The sequence below is a fragment of the Anarrhichthys ocellatus genome, unplaced genomic scaffold (genome assembly GCF_004355925.1).
Source record: "Anarrhichthys ocellatus isolate YVR2014 unplaced genomic scaffold, GSC_Weel_1.0 scaffold50, whole genome shotgun sequence".
Lineage (NCBI taxonomy): Eukaryota > Metazoa > Chordata > Actinopteri > Perciformes > Anarhichadidae > Anarrhichthys > Anarrhichthys ocellatus.
The window spans coordinates 2,651,791-2,671,293 of NW_022280080.1; the positions used below are offsets into that span (position 1 = coordinate 2,651,791).

A 19,503-nucleotide genomic window follows, 5' to 3' on the forward strand; every position below is an offset into this window, starting at 1 on the left:
CAATGCAACCCAAAAATCCCTCTCACAAACTGAGATGAGTGTAAAACGTTTCAGTGAAAGGTGAGTTGACCTTAGCAGGGTCAATACCTGCCATAGTAACTATGAGACATGATGCTCAGAGTAGAAAGCAGAAAATACAACTTTTTATACGATAAAAAAAAGTCAGATAATTGTCATGTAATATTCTTTAAATTGTTTTTTTTAAACCTGGTGTCCTATTGTTGATGTTGGTTTTTACTCTATGCTTCATGAACCCCAGTGGGAATGAGAGAAACATTGTAAATGCACTGGAAACATTTCTCACCTTTTAAGAAACAAAGACAGAGTCAACACTTACAAATGTTGTGTTTTTCAGCAGGAGCTCTGTCTCGTTGCTGTTCGTGCTGACTTTCATAATGTCTCCATCCCAGCTCCGAAAGATGACCTCCTCATCTGAGAGGAAAAAAACAGCCATGCTGAAATTGTATTGCCTTCTTTCAATGTTTCTAAATTGTTTGCGTATTTACATCAGCTATGTTTGTGACAGAACGGCCCTGAACTAAGAAACAATTGATTTGTGGTTGACGAATCCTAAATGTGAGATATTATTATTATGTGATGATTGTTTTGTTAGAAAACTCAGAGAAAAGTTAAAGCTGATTTCAAATCCCAGAGTACATGAGGGGAATGTCATCTTGTTTGGATGTCGAGGCATGTTGGAATTAATAAATGGCCCTTCTCTTTTGAAATAATTCAGTTTGCCGGAAAAGCGGAGATTTCTTGACAAGAGAGGTCACAGTGAGGCCGTCTCCACAAACGATAAGCAGTCTTGCCGCATTCACCTCCATTAACTTTAAGCGATGCACAACAGTACATGTGTTGCTATGGCAACCTTAGCCACATGGATTTGCTGTCATGCGGTGCTCAAAAGTTTGCATTATTTACGAGGCCACTTGATGTGATTTGCATAAAATCTAAAAGCCCCATCCATTGCTAGCGTCTGGACCTCTATGTGAAACCAAATAATTAACAATGATGTGTTTCAACTTAACAGCTCATGTTTTGAGTCAATTCAATGCATCGCATGTTTACTTAAGTATAGATTTTTAGAGCATGCTTTAGGCTGATTGTGGTTTGAAAGTTCAGCAGTGAGCAGAGCTCAAATTCAAATGAGAAATTTAACCTCCAAACACTGCACACTTGCCAGTTTTAGCCCTGGCTTCATGCGGCCCCATCACCAGACAACGCTTTAAGATGTTTCTCCAAAACTGTGGATTGTGTTAAATGACATCATAATTCAATGGTTATAAACCCTCTGAACCCTAAAGCAGTTTCGGGTCGTTGTTTGCTCTTTTGTCACAACAAATTTTTGTCACGTAACTGTTAGTCTCAGTTGAGTCAATCATGGCGTACTAGTCGCGTGCTGAGGAGCTCCGAATTTAATGTTTTTTACAGCATCTGGTTAAAGCAAAAGGTTTATTTGGTGTGATTTTAAATAAGATATGTAGAATAAAATGTTTTTAATTAATTATCACAATTTAAAGCGTAGTTTTGGTTGGGTTTTCTGGTGGAAAGTACATCACACATGGTGTGTTTAAGGACCGTCGGAAAAATCAAAATCTGACGATAATAATGTCTGCAGCTTCTGGCTATTATAAAGGAGTAGTTTTGGTGATGGTTTAAAAAAAAACATGCTTTTCCATTCCGCCGGCAGGTTTTGTTGTTCAGAGGGTTAACAATGTTTCACAGCATGTTGTACATTCATGGTGGCTAGATGATGATCCTCTGTGACTTTGACGACCCCCTGACTTCCCTTGGCACCTCCAGCACGTTGACATTTGTATTTGTAAGTGACTCAACAGATATTGGATGGATTGACATCTGGTGCACACATTCAGGTCTCCCTCAGGATAGAGGGTAATCCCTTTCTTCATCCCTTGACTTTACATTGAGCGCCCTCATCGGGTCAAATGTTAACACACTAACACACTGCTAAACATCAATACGTTAATGTTGGTATTGTTAGCATACTGAGACTAGCATTTAGCTCAAAGCACTGTTTTACCTAAAATCCGCCTCATGGAACCGCCGGCATGGCTGTAGACTAGCCTAGTTCTGTAAATCTTTTCATAATATATTCTGTATTATTTCTGCATGGCAACTATGGTATGGTTGAGTCTGGGATGGTAAAGATTGTTGTCATGGCAAATTATGGATAAGGGAAAAAGACTTAGCAGTTAAGAATAGCGAAATAGTTTATTAGTGTGATAATGCAAAATCTGCTTCTCCACCCCTCCACCAACTTCTATTACGTACATGAGAGTACTACTTTCTGCACTGACACCGAGTTGTTGCACAAAAATCTTGCGCTATAATACCGAAATGTGCATCGTACTTTGGGACATTGGGAATCATTGGTCCCTTCATAGGAAAACGGTGGGACTCAAGTGGACAAAATGGAATTCCTTTGTTGATCATATCAACAGCCTACATCTAATATACTTGGGAGGGATTCAAAAGGTCCAAATGACTCTGAAAACAACACACAAGAAAATGATTAGAGTGATAGATGCCAGTGATGCCCCTGAGAGAAGAGTGTTAGACAAGAGAGAAGAAAACAACAATAATACAGACTCATTTAGGAGGATCTGTCTCAGACAGCTGGGCTCAGTGAGATTACACTTCAAGTTCCAACAGTGGAAACAATGACAGAACTGCCTGCAATAACTCCAGTGTAATCCCTAACCAACCCTACAGAGGCCAGAATTCCATTAATGCATTTGACAGGTCTGAATCATTTCAGGGTCCCTATCTCATGTAAATGTCAATGAATAAGCTCTGAGGCATCAATCTCAGACAAGAGGGCTATGGACTAGCCAACACTCAAAACACTTGAGAGTATAATGACAGGAAAATGAATACGATACACAGATGGATTGCTTGTTTTCAAAAAGGAAGGGGATCTTCAAAAGGGTTCTTGTCATTTAGAAACTGTACCTGCAGTGAAACAAACCCCAGTCCTCTCTGCATCTTGTATGCAGTTCATGTATCAAATCGATGGTTGTATAAAACATCTCACAGCAAATGTAATTGGAAAATGGGGCTACTGTCCTCCTGAGTTGACAACAGTTCCATCTATAAAGCCTCCGAGGATAAAGGTGACACGCAATCTCAGCTGTGATTAAAAGTGTCCCAGTTATCAGATGACTCGCCCCTGTTTTGTAACGCCAAGAATGAAAGGAAGATCGCCCGTTATAGCACTGGTGGTGCTCTTACCCAACTGATGGCGGGTGGTATGAAGAAAATAGTTTTAGACTACTGCTTTGAAGCCTCAAGTCAGCATTTTGGCTTGGCCATCTAGCTTTTTGGCCATCGTCATTTCTTTTTTAGCAACCAGAAATAACAAAAAATGTGACAAAAATGTTACAATGAACTTTTATGAACGGAAAACACACTGTGAAAAGGTTAAAGGACAACTCCCAGACCGGACAACGCCATGGCAGCGACCTGTCAATCACAGTAAGCCCGCCCTAAGGCATACTCTGCTTTATGATCTGTTTGACTCTAAATAGACCATAATTTACTAAATGAACATCATGCTGTATTGAAGAAGACTTGAAACTAGAGATTGAGACCATAAACTCATGTTTACAATGTTTACTGAGGTAATAAATCAAGAGAGAAGTAGGGTCATTTTCTCATAGACTTCTATATAATCTCACTTCATTTTCCAACCAGAGGAGGCGTCCCCTGATGGACATTAGAAAAAAATGCAAGTTCAAGGCACTTCAATATTGGCTTCACTATTCAAAACCGGACGTTGCTGCCTCGATAGTAACAGTAAAAGCACCAGACTTGGTTTTCATTGTTGAATTGACATTGTTGATTCAGGACGTATCAGGAATTTTAAGGTTAAAAGGCATTTAAGAAATGGGCATTTCACCTTCATGTTGGACATGAATATTTTACCCATGAGGATCATATTATTTACCAAAGAGAACATTACTCAGCATGTGAAATGTCTGCTGTGGCTCTGCAGGGCCATAACCTCTAATGATGTCGTCTCAGTTTGGGTTTGATGACAACACATCTTAAAGGGAAAGCCTTTGTTACACACTGGGGCCATCAAGTTTGAAAGAAATGGGCATTTACCTGACAAGGAGAAGCTAACAAAAAGACGCTACCAAGTTGCATCATGGGACTTGTAAGATCCAGTGTTTTTGGAGTTTATCCAACATGGACTATTTTTCTTGCGAGTCTCTATTGACATGTAATGTTTAAGAGTAGCTGTGGCCTACGTTTCTGTGATTCTTGTAGCTGATAGTGCCAGTCATTCCCTAACATCACTGTCCTCCATAGGTACGCTGTCAAATAAATATCAGTTGGCTTCAAAAACTGACTGCTGTGAGTTTTGGAGGCCAAGAATCTCTCAGCACCGACTGGAGGGTGCGTTCTGCTTCGGTTGGGACGATGTTATCAGCTATGAATGCTGTATCAGCACATAAAATGATTGACCAGACGTATACACTCCTGCAACAGCCACATATACCAATTTTTTCTTTTTTTGTCAAAACATTTGATTCATTGATTGCTGTCAGGATGTCATTTTTCAACAAAAATACACCAAATGTTTTTGAAGAAGATAACCAACCCTTCCTTTGAAGGGGTACGCCACCTGTTACCTTGAATTCTTAAATAAAACTCTCTCACTAGCCTCCACAATGAACGAAGAATCCCGAAAAAAAAGAACAGCAAAGCTACAGTGGGTACGGAAAGTATTCAGACCCCTTTCAATTTTTCACTCTTTGTTTCATTGCAGCCATTTGCTAAAATCAAAAAAGTTCATTTTATTTCTCATTAATGTACACTCAGCACCCCATCTTGACAGAAAAAAACAGAAATGTAGAAATGTTTGCAAATTTATTAAAAAAGAAAAACTGAAATATCACATGGTCATAGGTATTCAGACCCTTTGCTGTGACACTCATATTTAACTCACATGCTGTCCATTTCTTCTGATCCTCCTTGAGATGGTTCTACTCCTTCATTGGAGTCCAGCTGTGTTTAATTAAACTGATTGGACTTGATTAGGAAAGGCACACACCTGTCTATATAAGACCTTACAGCTCACAGTGCATGTCAGAGCAAATGAGAATCATGAGGTCGAAGGAACTGCCCAAGGAGCTCAGAGACAGAATTGTGGCAAGGCACAGATCTGGCCAAGGTTACAAAAGAATTTCTGCAGCACTCAAGGTTCCTAAGAGCACAGTGGCCTCCATAATCCTTAAATGGAAGACGTTTGGGACGACCAGAACTCTTCCTAGACCTGGCCGTCCAGCCAAACTGAGCAATCGTGGAAGAAGAGCCTTGGTGAGAGGTAAAGAAGAACCCAAAGATCACTGTGGCTGAGCTCCAGAGATGCAGTAGGGAGATGGGAGAAAGTTCCACAAAGTCAACTATCACTGCAGCCCTCCACCAGTCGGGGCTTTATGGCAGAGTGGCCCGACGGAAGCCTCTCATCAGTGCAAGACATATGAAAGCCCGCATAGAGTTTGCCAAAAAACACATGAAGGACTCCCAGACTATGAGAAATAAGATTCTCTGGTCTGATGAGACCAAGATTGAACTTTTTGGCGTTAATTCTAAACGGTATGTGTGGAGAAAACCAGGCACTGCTCATCACCTGCCCAATACAATCCCAACAGTGAAACATGGTGGTGGTGGCAGCATCATGCTATGGGGGTGTTTTTCAGCTGCAGGGACAGGACGACTGGTTGCGATTGAAGGAAAGATGAATGCGGCCAAGTACAGAGATATCCTGGAAGAAAACCTCTTCCAGAGTGCTCTGGACCTCAGACTGGGCCGAATGTTCACCTTCCAGCAAGACTACAAGGTCTATTTTAATAATTTTTGATGCTATAATCAGATAACACTTGTGAGATTTATTCAGATGGGTAAATATTGTGTATATGTTGCTGGTTAATATAGTGCATGAAGATATTACACAGCTCAAATTGAAAATAATCAGGTTCGCCTGAAAAAAAAGCACTTTTATTGATATTAGGTTTTTGAAATAATGCAGCTGGCTGCCTAAAACTCTCCCAAATCATAGCACAACCGATCAGTAGTTGCTGAATAAAGGTTGGCTGGGAGAAAGTGAAGAATAAGAGGCTTTAGTACAGAGAGGTCATCATTTTCGAACCAGCTGTTGCAGCTCTTACATTGTACTTTTATATACTATATAACTATATATTTCACTTTTTTTAATCACTCATATTATTCAATACATCCAAATACAGCTGTTAGTAATCATTTTGACAGCAAGGGTCCTCTCAGAGCATGTTTCTGGCTGTCATCCAAAGGATTTTCTCAGTTGATCTGTGTGTATGGGGCTGTAGCTCAGCCTATCATCGGTCGATTTCAGTCAATGAGCCCGCCTTCGAAGCGTCAGAGTCTCAGGAAGGCGGGTGCCGAAGCGGGTGTTGATTGACAGATTTTTGAGAGAGTAAAGTTGCAAGAAGTGCCACGTCTCCCCGAGCGTAAATTTCCATTCGCCGGAAGTCTGACCACTCGCCCATCATGAATTGACCGCTCTTATACTGGAAATAGCTCGGCAGTAAACAGGATGCAGTTGCCAACAATGATGGTAGCTTTGAACCGGATAATCTTCGAAGTTATTTTACTAATTTTTCATAAAACGTGAGCAGAATCCAACGATTTTTTTTGGCGAAGGGCAGTGCCATGGTACCATTGTCCACTCACAGCTTTGTACTGAATGCTATTGCTAAAAAATGCATTGCTTAGCTTGGTAGCCCCTAGCTTCCGGGTGCAAATATTGATTTGTAGTACACATAACGGTGATTTCTGCCCAGAATTTCGTGAGTTCATGCCACATGTTCTAGTTGCTTATATTAGTAGTCTATAGTTGTGTTTGGAGTGTGTAAAAAGTGATTTATATGATAGTGTTGCCCATACGTTGCTGTTTAATCTGGAAATAAAACTGCACCAATCCACACTATTACCGAAGAATAAGGCTATTTTCCGAACAATATTTTCAGGGGTGCTGAGCCCGAGAGCCCCCAAATTTGGGGGCGTGGAGCTTAAGAGGCAGCGCGTTTCATTTGTTTTCTTCCAAAATATTGGATCTCGCAATCGCAGCACTTGGTTAAGGTCAGAGAAACAATGTGGTCTCTATTCAACACTGAAACAGTCTGCAGTGACCTCGAGCATTAGACAAGACGTGATAACATTTGATCCAAACCGTGATCTTTCCCTAACCTTAGCTAAAGTGTTGTTGCCTAAGACTAACAGACAGACCTCAGGATGTGAAACCTGGTCTCTGGGATTAGGGTTTGTCAGAGTTTGTACAACACTCCAAACATATTCCCGGGACTCTGTTGCTGTACCTAAATGTAGCGCTTGATTCGCTGACGAAAAAGGCACCTGTCTCTCAATCAAAAGTTCAACATGACCCAGATGGAGACATAAACTGTATTTTTACATGCAAAGCTGAGGACAGGTTTTTGGATGCTGGAGGATTGCAGTGTGCAAATGTTCCTCCACGCCATGCAAATGAATAGAGAGCCATTAGCAGCATTGATAGGTCCTCCAACACAACTTTTGATCTCAAAACAGCAACGGTATTATGGCTGTTTTATTCTCCTCTTCGGCTGCTAGTTTAGTGAGTTTTTGTCGTCGAGTGAAAAGGCTTACACATTTGTAATCTGCATCGTAGGCTTTGAAAGTGACTTTTTGTTTGTTTGGGTAGCATGAAGTAGCAAAACCGCTGACATTGATTTGTGCACATGCACCTTGCGCATTTTTGCTTTGTCTCATGCCTCAACTCGGAGAGACAGATGAGAGAGAAAACACAGTGACCACCACATTCAATTATTGTAGTATACAGTAAAGAATTAAATACCTTCTACCTATGACCAAACCTTAACAACCCAGTTGTCATGTAATAAGCCACATATGAAAACTTTTCATATAACGTCAGAATTATTTGCAGTGTCTGCGGCCATTCAAATTCAGCTTTGTGACAGACTTACCACTGATCCACTCTGCATCAGGATCATGTATCTGGAAGTTTCTTTGAAAGAGGTCATCCAGTGTCAACTGTGAACCGAAGGGTTTCCCACCATCTTCTACAGAAGGAAAAGAAAAAATCACATTTCCTTTACTGTCAATAATTATTCAACAATCATATAACAACAAAAAATAATAAAATGTATTTGAATGTGTTTTCTTTTCATTTGAAGTCTTAAAATAAAGCTATGAAAGGTTTAGGACAAATCCCAGGATGAATCAAATCAACTGTTTCACAAACAAACACACAAAAGGAAACTGTAATGTAATGAACAAACGGGTGAACGATAAGGTAGTATTACACAATATAAGTGGCTCTACTGCCTCTGGACAAAGGTTCATGTCTCATAAATGACTGGAATATCAAGTTGAAGCACTGCTTAAATACGATCCTCCGTGACCCTGACAGTCTATCGGATCCGTAGGGAGCCTCACCTTTAGACAGCAGAACGATGGACAGACCAATGAGAGAGAGCACTGCCACAATAACCAGCAGGGAGATGCCGATGCCCTTCCAGTTTCTGTCTGGTCCAATAGGTCCTATGTCCTACACAGCAAGAGAGACAAATCGTATCAATCATGTAAATAGCAACACAAAGGAAATGGATTCCCCCAGTAACCTACTGCAACCTGCTGACGTGTCCTTGGTCAAGACACATTACACCAATCGGTGCATTGGTTGACTGAGCCTGTGCATGAATCCGAGGGGACACAAAGGGCACAACTTCAACCTTTGGGCATCGATAAAGTACGTAAGACTAAAAGCACCCACTGCTAAAGCAAAAGAGTGTTTGTCCCCGGCGTCCCTAAACTCACAGTTCTGATACTCTGAACAAAAGGAGATCCTATGGAAAGAAGGGCTTATACACAAGTATGTGAAGTATAAGTACCAAAATATTCAAGTCGACCTATAGCTATATCAAAAGAAAAACAACATATTGGTACTTCATACTATTCAGGTTGTGAGGTGATTATTGTTTGATGGCATCACACTGTGAAAACTGAGCAGCAACTGAAGAAACGTTACGTCAATCCTTTGAATAGTTTTTACTTCAACAATAGTTCCTCTATGTAATCCACTGCTCTCTAAATAAAAGCATTCAATGCCAGTGGTTTAAACACTTAAAGGTCTTTCTCTTCTACCTTCTATTGTCAAAATATTCAGCCTGGTATTGTTGAACATGATGAGGACGTAAGCAAAGTGCTGCATGGAAAATGAAAAGGACCCCCAAGGTTCTCTTTTCGACACCCTGTGAACTCGGTTGTTAAGTTGGTTGTCACAAATTAGCAGCTGCAAGGATAGCTTCAGGGATCAATACACATATTTACTGCTCCTTGGTCTCTCAAAGCTTATTAATGTCGATATACAGTAATCTATAAGTTATTTCATTATTATTAACATTCCTAAAGTCTCCAAAACTCTCAAAAGCCACACTTTGCATTTCACACATTAAAGCAGACAGCAGACTCGCGGTTACACAGTGACTTCCAGGTTCTGCCTCTAAATCTAACCCCTAAAGCTGTATATCGTTATTTTCGAAATGTCATTGGCTATACGAAGCGTCAGTCAGAACGATCGGTTGCAATTGGCTCAAGCTTTACACGAAAGAAGAGGGGCAGGCACTTTCCTTCAACGCGGACTGTCGTTGGCTATTGTAGGCTGTGGACAGGACATGGAAGCTCCTATTGGGTCAAATGAGGTGTCAATCGAAAGGTCAGAGTGCAGCCGCCATTTTGAGACCGACAATATTTACATGTGAACGTTAAGATACACGTTAAGTTACGTCAAAAAATACATAAATAATTAGGCATATTTGAAATGATACAACAGCAGTCCGTGGGTATTTATGGACGTAATAATGTGTTTTGGACTAAATATTTTCCTGGATTGGATCGTCTGGACCTTTGCCAACAAGACCGTTTTTTATTGGAATATTATCGAGGGGTGGAATACTATGAAGCTTTATCGGTGAGTTGCCTTGATTTAGTAATTGTTTGTTTGTGGGTTGGTGGTCTGACAGAGGTGTTGATTGTACCTGCTGTTGTGATTGTATCTTGAAATGGTTTACATAAATCCAATCACAAGAATATTAGCTTTCCAAAGATACGTCGCATCAGTACCTACCTATACATAGCAGTTGTGTACATGACACAGATGTACAGTTAACACTCCAAAAGCCCGTGGGCGGGCCGTCGGAGTGTTAACAGACTATTTGCTCATTAAAGTGGTCGCACGTTATCTTTGAGTAACTTGAACAGACTTGGATCTAATTAAATTGAATCGAACTGAGTTGATTTGTTTTTTATTTGTGTAGGAGCTGGATATTCAGAATGTGTTCATATTGTAGATAGAACTGCTTAATTAATGGTTTTCTTTAGTGGCAATTTAAATTTCTTTTTTTTTTTATATAGGAGCGTTCATGGCACATTTTCCCAGCCGGGGCTGACAATACTCACTGGATTACAGCACGTGGAAATGTACACCATCAGGAGCATAACAGCCCGTCAGCTCAGTGTATCATTGGAGGTCTATAAATAATGATCTGATGAAGAAATCACAATGGCAAATAATGTTTCCTGAGGGTTGCCCTAGTTAATGAGGCTAAACGAGACAGAGAAAACAAAGACAACACAAACAACATGATGTTGAATCTGGACTGGAAGAAAAGTCTTCAGTGTGAAAAATGACTTTTCTCTTGTGAGCGATCCCGAATGTTAATATGGAGAAGCTGCAAGGACTAGGCGTAAAGCTGACTAGAGATGTAAAGTAGAACTAGGGGGATATCCTGGAGTTGGTAAGGCTCCAGGATATTTATCTTCAAATCACACCCCCCAATGAAAAGACTTGGAAAGCAAATAGATCCATAAATACACAGACAGGTTTTGGGTAGCTTGGGGCTATGTAAGCGAGATGGATTTATTTATAACACTGCTCTGTCACTGCAAATGAAATAAGGCTGCATAATTGATATCAGGAAGATAAAGAGCTTGAGATGCGTCCAGAAATGGGCCTGGTCTTCAGAGAGTTGTTCTGTCCCGTTCACACTGTGAAAGCTTTCATCAAGTTCTGCAGAGTGAGAACAGCAACGATTCTACAAGCCTCTGGGTTTGTTCCAAGTAGCAGGTTTACTGAGTTTCATGGAAAAAGAATAAAAACATTTCCTGTACTGTCTGTTAATAATGCTGTATGCTATTTTCCATATAATATCATCTTTATCAAATGTGCTAACCTCCCACCCAGCTCTACATCTCCACCAAATCCATCACCCCCACCACCCACTCCACCATCACCAACTGCCTCACAGATATAAAAACCTGGATGCAAGCCAACTTTCTCAAACTCGACAAATCTGAAATGCTCATCATCGGCCCCAAATCACGAAACAAATCCCACCACAACTTCTCCCTCTGCATTGATGGCACCACTGTCCCTGCTTCCATACATGTCCGTAATCTTGGAATCATTGTTGATCAAATCCTCTCCTTTGAACGTCAATCACATCACAAAAAATTTCTTCTTTCATCTAAAAACATCGCCCGTCTCCGCCCCTCCCTCTCCTCCTCAGCCGCTGAAACACTCATCCACGCCTTCATCACCTCTCGACTGGACTACTGCAACAGCATCCTGTACCATCCTGTACGGGTCACCTACCAAAATCATCAACAGACTACAAAACATCCAGAACTCAGCTGCCCGTCTGCTCTCCCACTCCCGCACCAGAGACCACATCACCCCAGTCCTTCAGAACCTCCACTGGCTCTCCATACATAAAGAATCCAGTTCAGAATTCTTCTCATCACACACAAAGCCCTTCAGAACCTCGCACCTTCATACCTTTGGACCTCCTGCATCGACGCGCTCCCAACCGCAACCTCAGATCCGCCGATGCCAACCTCCTTACCCCCCTACTCTGTCCAAGCTTCGGACCTGGGGGGAGAGGGCCTTCTCCATTGCTGCCCCCTCCCTCTAGAACTCCCTCCCCAAATACCTCAGACTTAAAACTCATCTATTAAAATCTGCTTTTAACCTGTGAAGTTAGTTATGTATGTTTTTTTTACTATTATGCCATCTATTTTGTTTATATTATAATTACTTCCATTGTTTCTGCTTTTACCATGTAAAGTGTCTTTGAGTACCTTTTTAAAGCGCTGTATTATTTTTAAAGCGCTGTATTATTATTAATAACCTATTTGGGGTTATACTCTAGATAATGGAAATACTTTATTTAAATTACAAAAATTGCGAATTTTGCAATTACTGCCATTGATTTTACACAGAGCATCAGAGTCTGCAGGACGTCAAACGATGAGGAAGTAAAGCCAATGTCAACAAAACACACCTGTCTAATGTCAGCCTACCTCGAGTGGGGCTTTAGGGATTTTCTATTGCTTACTCTAGAGGAGCTGGATGATCTGGCATCCAGCTCTCTTAGAGCTGGTTTGGACTGAACCAGGGTCTGTTGCCACCAGGGGCAGCCCCCAGTTCTGTGAAGACAATGCAGAAGTGCATTAAACTTGCATTCTTTTTAAAGAAGTGCACCATTTTGACCACAAAATATCATGACATTAATGTATTTGTAATGACATAACTTCTACTGACTTGACCAATCGTTAGTGAATAAAATGAAACTGTCCCACCCACGTTATTTCCAGTTGAGACAGAGGCTGCTGTAAGGAGCATTTCAAAACTCAATAAATTAATTTTTGACAACTTGGAACAAGCTGTAAACAAAATTGACACATAATCAATTAATAAAATCAATGAGTTGAACTTGCTTTGGTTTGTTTTGCTTTCCACCAATTCATATTTCTCCTGCTCTTTAGCTGCTAAATGCTCCACTAGCTCGTCGCTTTCGTCTCAGTGCAGGCTTCAGCTGTCAGCAGTGAGACTGAGCCGAACAGTAAAGTTGTGGACTGCAAGACCGAAAACAAAGAGCTCAAAGACGGTACAGGGCGTGGGTTTCGCACAGTCGAGTGAAAACATTGAGCTTTAAAATGAACAATCTTGCTTGAAGAAATATGTAGCTCAAACAGTTTAAGTTGACTTACAACATTGTGCACACCGGCGCTGATCACATTCATGCTTGGTCAGTGGCCCTACGTGTCAAACTATGACGCTCTACGCACCCCTCTGGGGTCAGTTATGAACATGTCAGGGGAAGCGTGTCAGTTTCCGATTGTTACATTCATAGTGTCCTTTAAAAATAAACTTAAGTGTTCACAGGAAACGTACAGTTTCTGCTTGTTCCATGGTGTTTTCAAAATAAAGTTCCAACGTATGTTTATTTAGTTTTTAGGTTTACTTATCCAGTTGGTTAGACTTCGGGAAAGATTATGGATTGGGTTAAGATCAGTATTCTTGTTATGTAACTGGCGTTAGTAACAAAACCAGGGTAAAAGAAGTCAAAATATGTTTGTTTTACACAGGACATTAGCAGCGTTCTCCTAGGTTTTTTCGCCATTTATACTACATCAGTTGCTCTGAGCGTCTCTTTTTTCTACCACAACACCAGACCATTTTGAATAGCTGATGAAATTGTAAGTGTGTGTGGTAAACCAGGCTACCTTTTTCCAGCTCCTGCCTAAAATAATAAAATACCTTCTAAAACACAAAGCTTTCAAATGAAGCACTGATTTTAGGCAATGCAACACTTATTAATCTATCAAATAATGTATTAATTTTACCTCCAGAGAAGCATGTTTTATTTGCATGTGTTCATTTGACCTGTAACAGGTATTATTATTATGAAAGTAAGCTTGTGGAGGGTAGTGTCTCAGTTTAGGTCTGGTGAGATTTAACATTAATTAATATAGGTTTTTTTGGCATTGCATTTCGATTACAGTGAAAAGTGGCGCAAAGTCTGTGGTGATGATGTCATGATTGCATTTGAGACATGGAAGAGGTCAACTTTATCAAGCTCGGCCACACCTGGTAAGCCAGTTTTCTCTCACCTTTGAACAGTCAAAAAAGTTTGCTTTTTTAAACAATCACAAAGTCAATGTATAACTGTTTGTCAGCAGCATGCTAGAAAGCTCCTTGGTTACGCAGCAACACGATCCAACAGATAGCAAATACAATGCTGCTGTATCCCGCCAGCTCACCTGTCAAGAGAGGCAAAGCATCTCCCTCTACACCTTCCAAGAAACTGAAGTGCACATGCGATTCAAAAGTTCAGAAGGCATACATTTGCTGAAACAACGAGTAGTCTTTAAGTGAAAGTCTGTGAATGTTGTCTCGATATATCCGAGTTAAGAATCTCATTTAAGATATTCTGGCAGATGTTCTCTGTGTCTCCAGGGAGCAGCTGCAAAATCTGTTGTTCTTCCTGCATCCAGTGACATAGGTAAGGAAGAACTGCAGAGTGCTACTCTGGAGACAGGTCCTTGTTTTTTTTTTTTGCTTGAATTGTAAGTAAGTTATGTTCCCAACAGTGAAAATGACATTCCAAAATATTAATGCAGATGAAGTTATGGAAGAGGTTCTTTTTCAGTGGAGATTGTACTGTTTTGTCTGGCCTTATACAGCCAGACGCTCGGGGCTGCAGCTGAATTGCCCTCCGATACCAACAGAAACGGAACCATTCTGATGACAACCCAAAAACAGTGAGTCGTGTCTGCGTTGTGCGACTGTCATTTTAGTGAGTTTTATTATTGTTTGTTTATTACGAGGCGTTAACATTAGTTCAATATAAAAGACAAACTGGAATAGGTGTACGGCTGTTTTTTTCTGTTTCGGTGTAAGAATGTTTTCTTTCATTGACACTTTGTGAGTCTATTTTCTTTCATTATCAGACTAAAAAAGCTCCGACAGCTTGTGTAGCATAAACCTGGGGATTTGTTTTCTACAGTGGACTACATTTACCATCAGCTCTGATTGGACATCCACAAAAGAGGTGGCAAATTTCCCTTTCTATGACGTACATTTGTCTAACAGGGCTACTGCTCAGAAAATTCTTCTCTAGTAGTAGAGGTACCAGAATGGATACCTGTTTTGTTTGTATTAGTAGTAATAATACTAAAGATAATAATACATTTGTATAGTGCTTTAAAAGGTACTCAAAGGCACTTTACATGGTAAAAACATGACATGTATCGTGCAACATGATACACATTCCTGACAAAACACACACACACACACACACAAAAACCCCAGGTTCTTGCAGGTATTCTTTTCCTGGAAACTGGCGCAGATTTTGGCAAGAATCACTTTGACATACCAGGATCCTAAATCCCAGCATTATAACAAGCTTAAACTCTTTCTTCTTATTGGCTTGGCAGTTGACCCTCGTAATATGTCCGTTGGTAAGTTGCTAAATTGCTAAATTTCAGACATCATACATCAGACATCCAGTTTGTGCGTCCAGTTGTCGCCATGTTTTTTCTAAATTCAACCAGTGGTACTTTTCTTTTTTGGTTGCAATTTCTTGCAACTTTCAGCTTCAACAAAGGTAAGTAACTGCATGATGCATTTTAAGTCATACTGCACTTGTGTTGTATTCCTCCTGCATACTGTGTTTTCAGTCACGGTTATCCTCAGATCTCTTTGCTAGTTAGTGGATAGTGCTCAGCCATGTTAGTGTTTACGAGTATTTATCCCCGTCATACTCATCACCTAGAACACCAGTAAGAACCCTCTCTGCTTCAGCTCTTTATTCACCACATCTCAGGTGGAGAAATTGCTGAATTGCTTAATTTGATGTTCTGAGTTGATGATGAAAAGGGCAGTCAGAAAAAGCTCCACCTATTGGCAGCAGAAATAAAATATATTTTTAGTGGTAGTGGGTAACTTAGAGATGAATGTAATTGTGGATTAATACATGGCATTGGTTGCTGCTGTCATTTGCTGACTGGATAGAACACTTTAGATTGGTGTTGTAGACGTGCTCGGCACGTTGCCATTTGGTGGGATAGCCCCCACATCCACAATGCCAAGTGTCTTGAGCCAAGCTTTCGGCGATGAAAGAGGATGGCACAACTTTTATGCCGTGTGGGGCTGATTGGCTGTTGCCACTTTGCAAGTGCATTGGCTATTTGCCAAGTATTGTTGTTGCCATTTGCTTGTATTTGGCAGAAGTCTGTATTTCTCTCTAAAGCAGATAATAAATGTGATCACCGTGACCGACAAGCAATCGGAGGGATATTGCTGTGAACCAAAACAGCTGGTAAAAATAATGTGATTCAACGTGGAGTGGTTCATCTGGGAAAAAAATGGCAAACTGCTAGCCTGTCAGAGAAGTGATGTGACATGGCCCCCACCTGTCATGTAAAGCAGCCATGCCCTTAATTGTGCATCATTTTTTGTCTTAATATAATTTAAACAGTTGTTGTATACAAATGTACCCCCTGAACAGTTCAATCAGGAGAGACAAGTCAGATGAAGAAAAGATAATTGTTTATTATTAACAGATGACATGTGACAGAGTCTTTGGCGCTTGGACTCTACAGGGAGACTTGTAAAGGAGGAGCGACTGCCCTGAGCAGCAACAAGATAAATCCCCCCGTGGAGTCCAGGCACTGGTGGTGGCTGATGAGGCTGATGAGTTGATGAAGACTGGGAGGTGATGGGGCGGTGGAGGGGTCCGTAACAGCAGCATGAACATACTGAAGGTAGAGAGACAATCATATTTAAAAGTCTTCGAATTTAAAAGTCTTTCGAAGTCTGACACTGTGGGACCCCCTCAGACTAAATGGAGACCACTGCGTCCCCACATCATCTTCGGTCACCCCTGATCCTGCTCTGTGTTTTGGAACTACAGTTCCCAAATTGTTGTGGCTTTGAGGGATGTAAAAGAAGTATAATGTTGTCATGGAGTCAGTAGCTGTGGGCTAGAAATTGAGCCCCATTTTTAAGCCTATATGTGTTTACATTTTTGCAAAGTAGCACCATTAAAAGTATGCCGAATTAGCTATTAGCAGTTCCAGTTTGAAAAGTAACCATGAATGGGCAGACGAGTAATCAGTTGATTACTTTGATACTGAAAAAAACTTAAAAATGGACTGAATGTCAGGCAGGTTCAGGAGTTATAAGAGTTCAGGAGTTATGTATATAACGACATTCTCAGAAAGCGTAAGTCACACTGAATCTCAATTATTTGTGTTCATACTGGAATAAGAACGTTTTCAGAGGACTGAAGTGAAACTGTGTCTTTCACCCCTCGCAGTATCTTTGCCCCCCAGTGAAACGCATGTAATGTTTCCTGCCCGTTCTCTGACTCTGGAGGTGAATAAGTCCTGGATGGAGAGCAGGCTGGCTTCAATGTTTTTCTCTTCGGTCCTGACTGTTGTAGTCTGTTCCTGCTCTGTTTAGTAGCTGATCCAAACCACAGCGATGGCTGAGCAGAGAACAGACTGGCTCATTGCAGTGCAAATACAAGTGGATCAGCAGCTCCGGAGGCATGTTGAACTTCGGCGCAGGATGTACATCCTTTGCTGGGCCTCTTTCTGATGGTGTGTATGTTCAAAATCGACTTGAGGTCTTGGGAGATCGTGGATCCCAAAAAGCTGAAGGCTTCCAAAAAACAGGGTTACTCAGAATGGTGATGGACCATTGTCACCTCCACAGTTTTGAGCGAGTTCAGCTCCAGGTTGTTCTGACCACACCAACCTTAGGCTGACCACGTTCAAAACTATCTTGCAAAAAGACTACTTATTCATGAATCCTGCTCCTGGCGATGCAAACAGCATTGTCAGTGGTTGTAGTAGTGGAGTGGTGAATAGAGAATACAGACTGAGAAGTAAGTAGATGAGCTTATCACTCTGTGAAGTGCATACAATACAATTTATATCCCCCGACTTACTAATTATTCAACAATGTAAATTAAGGCAAATCTGATGTATCCTGCCAAAATCTGATCTGGTACCAACTCGGCTTGATTTCCAGCCTCATCTGGTCTTGAATGCTCTTTGTAGAGTGTTTTGGCCTCATGGATATGAAACGTTAGTATGCTTATCTGTCGACAACGGCAAGCTAAAGAAATGGAGCGCACGCTGCGCGTCCATTCAACATTTTACCGAGCTCTTTGGCGGACAGGAACAGTATTTACATTATGAATTAGCAGAGCGAAATATTCTAATAAATATCCCAAAAGCTGAATATGAGAGATAATATATCACCTTGCTTGGATTGTGGAGCTGGGACCACTTGACATTTTTGTCGCATAAAAGCAGGGAGGAATGCTGTGCTTCAGCGGTTATTCGGGACACTGAATATTAAGAGAAAGCAGGCGTGGGAGATGTCCTTTGGTTGCATAAAAAGGCTTGCGAGGTGAACTCTGTAATCTTTGCAAACAAACCGAGGGAGATAAAGCAGTCTGGTGCTGACGGAGCAACAACGCATTCATTACTCATCTTAGACAGAAACAGGGTCATCATATGCATACAGGTAGGGGACCGAGATGAGGTTGTAAATGGGAAGGTGCTGTATAATTGCACAGATGTAAATACACTGTATGATGTGCTGTGTGATGGGTCTTTTGGGAGGCTCATGGTTTGCCTGTTACTCCCTGCTGAGTTCAACCTTCTTGCACACACTAGCCCGCCACATTTGAATCACAATTCTCCAGGTGACATACAGTAGGCCGATGTTAGCCAATATGGCTACTGATTGCTACCCACTAACTCATCATAGGCAGCAAGTATTTTTGTTTGGGTTCGAATAAAGTGTTGTTACGAAACTTTGTACGTGGCGATAAGTACCTCAGTTACTAATCAAAAGTGAGAAAAACTAAGCCAACTAGACTTCTGGATTCACACGGGACACAAACAGTGGTCTCCTGGGTGAAAGACCTGTGTTTGTTTGACCTATACATCCCCTGACCTCCTTAAGTTTGATTTATGCCATCTGTGTTATTCACATGGTATGACATCATTTCAGAGCCAGATGCCGTCCATAGTGGCCAAAAACCTAAAAGAGTGTGGCTCAGGACGAGCTTGAGTGGCAGATGCATGATAAGCAGTCATGAATAACACAAGACTTGTATGTATGTAGTTATCTATAGGAAATATATGAAAAAAACATGGTACAATGCTGATGCTGGGCCACTATGATACAATTAATTGATAAAAGAAAACCTTTAAGATGTTTCCACCTCTTTTTAATGATCGAAAATATTGTGTTCCAGTGTAAATAAATATTAAAGTAATGGAGGGATCCCTTTCTGTTCTTTTTTTTTCTTGTTTAGATAACAAGTACAAAGTCCCAGGGGTGTTTTTCAGTTTATGGTATATCTGAAACATTTCAGCACAGAGTGGAGCCACAGAAGAAGGAGATACAAGAGGAATGCATAACATTAGCACTGGAGGCTCTGAGCATGGTTGAAGTGCTGCTTGCTCTCCGTGTTTCTGAGTGCGTTATTGAGCAGGCGCAGCTTGCCTGTTTGGTAAAGTGGGTTGTGTGTGTGTGTGTGTGTGTGTGTGTGTGTGTGTGTGTGTGTGTGT

The 19,503-nt window shown here is 41.0% G+C and overlaps 1 protein-coding gene across 2 annotated transcripts in view; it reads right to left on the minus strand.

Annotated features, from left to right (window-relative positions):
• LOC116395821 (inactive dipeptidyl peptidase 10-like) overlaps positions 1–19,503 on the minus strand; it is a 134,179-nt gene that overhangs the window by 45,499 nt on the left and 69,177 nt on the right. For both annotated transcript variants that reach the window (XM_031869969.1, XM_031869968.1), the window contains exons 2-4: positions 8,503–8,614; positions 8,031–8,126; positions 338–432 (exon numbers count right to left, since the gene is read on the minus strand). In XM_031869969.1, the coding sequence (XP_031725829.1) occupies positions 338–432; positions 8,031–8,126; positions 8,503–8,614 (303 nt within the window). The remainder of the gene's footprint in view (positions 1–337; positions 433–8,030; positions 8,127–8,502; positions 8,615–19,503) is intronic.